We start from the raw sequence: 4,759 nt of genomic DNA, 5'->3' as shown, positions 1-4,759 counted from the left end.
AAAGCTAACATATAATTATGCTGTTTGTTCAGTTGATAGGTGATCCCAAGGGATACTGGGCTAGAGCATCTTCCATGGAATCTGAAGTTACTTTTCCTACTAAGACCAGCTACTTAATAGATACATATTTTGAAAGTGTTCAGAACCCACAATAAAATTAGCTTTTGACACAAAAGCCATATATATGAAAAATCTGTATATAGCTAAAATGGGTTGTGTTTTTTAATCTGTAACTCTCACAAGAGAAATAATTGACCTTTGAACCCAAGGGAAAACCTGGTCTGACAGCAAGCATTAAGCCCTTAAAATTTAGCCTTTAAAGAAACATTTACTAGATTGACTTACTACTTGATATAGAAAGCAAAAGAGTCTTCCCATCAAAAAGAATGTTAGAAAAACTAAAGCATAGCATATGTCAACAGCTACCCTTTCAAAATGTTAAACAGGACAAATGGTAGCTTCTTTACATTGCAGCAAATTTGTATCACATTAATTTGCATCACTGTCCAAAAGGTACAGAGTAAAATTAAAATGAAAAGTAAAAATAATGTAATGAAATAAACGTGCGTCTATGACCACCAATTCAATGAAAAATAGACAAAAATCATAACACAATGAACAAACATGCTATAAATAGAAGTCCTTTTTGATGGCATTGTTGTATGCCTTATTGTTATAATTAATTTCTCACTTTCATTAGCAGCCTAAGGGCACCAATGCTTAAACGGCCCCCACCATCTTCACTTGGGGCCTCCACACAGCTGCCTACCCATGAGCCACTTAAGCTCAGACCTAGGACTTCAATCCCTGCCCACATTGTAACAGAAGTTCTTGTCTCCAGCTCCAGAAATGTCTGCACCAGACTATGGGCCTAGTTAATCCAAAACCTGACCTTTGGACTGTCTTCCTGGCTTCATCTTGGACTTCCCTTGTTACTATGGACTTGCCTAGTAATCACTGGATTGTGTCTGACTCTGGTAACTCTCTCCAGACCTGATACTGACTCAGCTTAACCTTGGACCCACCTCATCAACCCACATGTGGGCTCAAGTCTGACACCAGCTGTCTACCCCACCTGCCCTCCTCCCTCGCTGGGGACAGTGGAACAGGCTCTAGCTGGGCAGGCTCTGTCCCTGCAAGCTGGGATACTGTGCTTGGCTTGTGGTTCCTCATCTGTTAGGAAGGAGCAGATCCTTGTTGCTCCCTGGTTCTTTTTCATTTTTTTTTCCATTATCATTGAAGGCTAATTATGTGCTGCTACCTACAGCAGCAGCAGAGAGACCAACCACATAAAGCAATGAGTATAGAACAAATTTGTTACAGTTCACACCCTCCAAGAATCAAAGAAATATTTAGTTGGAAGACCTCAAAACATCCTCTATCTCAGTCCAAAGTGAGAAAGGAAGTAATTTACTTTGAATATCTCTGCTGGCTTCCAGCTAACCTGTTCTTAACCACACAAAAACCCCCATCCTAAGTAGCTCATTCTGCCTTTTTACTAAATAAACAATTGGAATTATTGATTGCAACCTCTGTAACAAGCTGTGCATACTTGAAGACTTTTGCTCTTTCTCAGATTCCTCTTTCACAAATCAAAACCCCCTTTATTTCTTCGATCAAAACCTACAACATGCTTTCTGTGTTGCTTTTGAGCACTGATACAAGTGAAAGGATGACAGCTCTTCTAAAGCAGCAGAACAGAACAGCAGGCTGCTATGTTTATTCATAGCTACCACTACAAATATATCTATCTATTGCTGTTGCTGTTGCCTCTGGAGTTTAGATACTAGATTCACTCAATACATATTCAATGTTAGAGGACCCCAAGATCCTTCTATACCGACAGGCACTGTGTTAGGTAAAGGAAGAGAAGGCTTGATCCACCAGGGGATGGAGTCTTCTGCTTCTTCCCTTCCCAAAGTCAAGGCCAAGCAGCCCTCTCCCGCTGGACTCAATCTCAGTTTCTGAGACGGGGTGTCTGTGTACCTGAATGATGGAGACACATGAACCAGATGCATGCATACATGCCACTGTTGCTGTTGACGATTGCACCTAAGTGAAGCAAGTTAGGAAACCAGGCCTATTGGAGCTTGAGCGTGGGCTTGCCCTATGAGGCGAGCTCTGTATAGTGCTTAGGCCAATTGGGAAAAAAAAATTTAATTCTCCTCTTCAATTTCTAAGGGTATTCACCAAGAGTACAACCCTCAAGTCTTAATTACAAAAAATTATAAAATGCCTTTACTGTGGGTAAATACTTTTTTTCCCTCCTGATAAAATAGCAAAGCCCTAGAGAAGGTAGTAAGTTCAGTGGTTTTAATTATCACAAAGAGGAAAAATACTGTTTTGCAACATCACACACAGACTAACTTTTATAGCAGGTACTATCTCAGTCTCTGTAGCACACCCAGGCCACTGATCATTGCCATATTCCTAAAAGCAGCCTTTTCAAAGCACCCATCTAATCGTAGGGATAGAATCACTCAGTAAAATCTGGCACTAATGCAACCGCTAACTACTTTTCTCACAGGCCCTTATGTGCAGTGCAGATACAAGCATAATATCTAATACACCTAGACCCATGATTTATAACTTTGGCTAAGAAAAATAAAATGAAGGCTTCTATTTTCATCTAAAAATAGTGTATCTCTCTTTTAAAAATTGCTAGTGAATATTTTAAGGTAGATGTATAGGCCATTATCAGACAAAGCAGAAAAAATCCAAACATATCCAAAATGTCTTTGTAGCTTCCTGAAGAAAAGCTTTTACATGTTTATTTGCTTCACAATGAAATTCAAAGTTTCTTCAAAAAAGCCCACATGTACAAACTGAAGTACAGAAATGGATCTTGGGGGACATTCGCCTTCAAGGAAAACCACCACTTGCCTGCTGCTCAGGGAAGAAAACAAAAACAACTTTCTGGCAACCTTGAACAGGGATCCTCCCTCAAAAAAAGTAACACCTATAAGACTGCTTCAAACAGTAATATCCCCTACATTTGTGCTCTTGCATAGAAAAAAAGCTCAAACAATAAATGAAGTAGTAAGATAATTAAGGCAATAGCGACATGATTTTACCTTTCCCTTCATAACAACACAGTCCTCTTGCCTGTTATTTGCATGAGTGGGTTCTCCACGAAGCCACTTGGTGTAGGTGACAGGTGTCCCATCACTCCATTCAAAATACATCTGAACCTTGAGGTCATTCAACCCGATCCACAGCTCATCAGCTGGCTCTAAAACATATGATTAACAATGTCCTTTTATATGATGTGAATTTTTATCTTCATGGAACAGAAAACAGTTTGTTCTCAGGAAGTTTAAAAGGCAGTCACAGGAAATTGAAACTCATGCTTCATGAAGCGGGCAGACCATTCCTCACATACCCACTCCAGTTATCAGGAAAGGCCACTCACTGTGGTGGCAATAGAATAAGCGTGTTTAATGTTGTATAAAACAGCCAAAATACTCTCTTTTTCGAATTATGTTGCAACACAACTAGATTCATTCTTTTTTCCCAGTCTAAACTCTTGTAACAAGATAAGAAAAAATACCTAAATAAAATGCTACCTCCACTTTTCCTCCTGTCTTTAGTATAGTGAAGAAAGAAGTGCCCCTTTTCTAATGCAGAGACACCCAGTGTTGTCCTTTAGAGCTGATAACCAGAGTACTTGCACGTTTTCCCATTACATATGTTCCTGTATTTTTTTTTTTCATTTCAGAGCAAAATGAAATTGCAAAATGAAATTGTAGGTTTTAGACTTTTTCAGTTTACAATTAATGAAGATAACTGCTGGTTTTTGGCTTGAATGAAAGTGCAGGACATCAAGGATGTTACTTTACAGCAGCTGTTTCTTCAAGATTTATTCGTCTGTGCTTAAAATCCTCCACTCTAACACATTGCTGCTATAATGTTCATACCTAGTTATGTTCTGAATAAACTATTTGAATAAGAAGGATTAAAAATTTGGGCATTCATAATTAGTCTGAACTCCATCATCATCGTCAAAGGGTATGCCTCTCTAGAAACGATTTTATTACTTCGTTCAGTGCAATTGGCATTTTTAAAATTATTATTTAATTATTTGCTTATAGTCTGTCATCCAGCCTGTGCTGACGGCAGAAGGTGTTCCCTTTTGTCCACAGCACTACGACTCAGGTCACACTGACTGACTACATGCAAAGTCCTTTCCTTAGATAGCAGTCTTGCCAAGCAGAGTATGAACAACTTGGTTGCTAGAACTTACTCATTACGAGTTTTTTTCATGAATGATAGGGAGACTTTTTTTCCACTGCTCAAGACCTCACATTTCTACAGCCCATCTACAGCACTCAGAGGTTTTTCATGTTCAGTTACTATAGTTCTTGCCTTCTTCCGAAAGTCTTCCTCTAACATTCTCTATCCAGACTGACCACTCAACCTGACAATGAAACCACCCATGAAAATTAAAAAGGAGATTGTGAGCCCACCCAAAAAGATATCAGCTGCAGGACTGGGTCTCTCAGTGGAACTGGAGCTGTTTCTTTTCTGTTGCTGCTGTCACTAGCAACAGAAATAAAACAGTTAAAAGTCATTGCCACTAAGGCAATCCTTTCTGATTAACACTTTTCAGATGGAGGTTTTCCTAGATACCCCCAGAACTTAAAATGCTCCATCTGCTAGTTACAGGAACATGGAGGCTTCTCATATTGACCAACCAAGCTGCTGCAAAAAATCACCCTCCCAGCCTGTCACTCTAATGGAGTCAGCCCTCTCTCTCTTT

General features: G+C 39.4%; 1 protein-coding gene across 1 annotated transcript in view; it reads right to left on the bottom strand.

Moving 5' to 3' along the window:
- The window catches only part of MRC1 (mannose receptor, C type 1), a gene marked incomplete at its 5' end in the record, with an annotated part of 43,392 nt that overhangs the window by 35,624 nt on the left and 3,009 nt on the right, over nt 1-4,759 (bottom strand). Inside the window, one exon of the mRNA XM_010137463.1 lies at nt 3,075-3,232. Coding sequence (XP_010135765.1) covers nt 3,075-3,232 — 158 coding nt within the window. The remainder of the gene's footprint in view (nt 1-3,074; nt 3,233-4,759) is intronic.

Source organism: Buceros rhinoceros, unplaced genomic scaffold (genome assembly GCF_000710305.1).
Source record: "Buceros rhinoceros silvestris isolate BGI_N320 unplaced genomic scaffold, ASM71030v1 scaffold2536, whole genome shotgun sequence".
Taxonomy (NCBI): Eukaryota; Metazoa; Chordata; class Aves; order Bucerotiformes; family Bucerotidae; genus Buceros; species Buceros rhinoceros.
The sequence above is the reverse complement of the archived record's forward strand: the minus strand, read 5'-3'. Positions and strand labels throughout refer to the sequence as shown.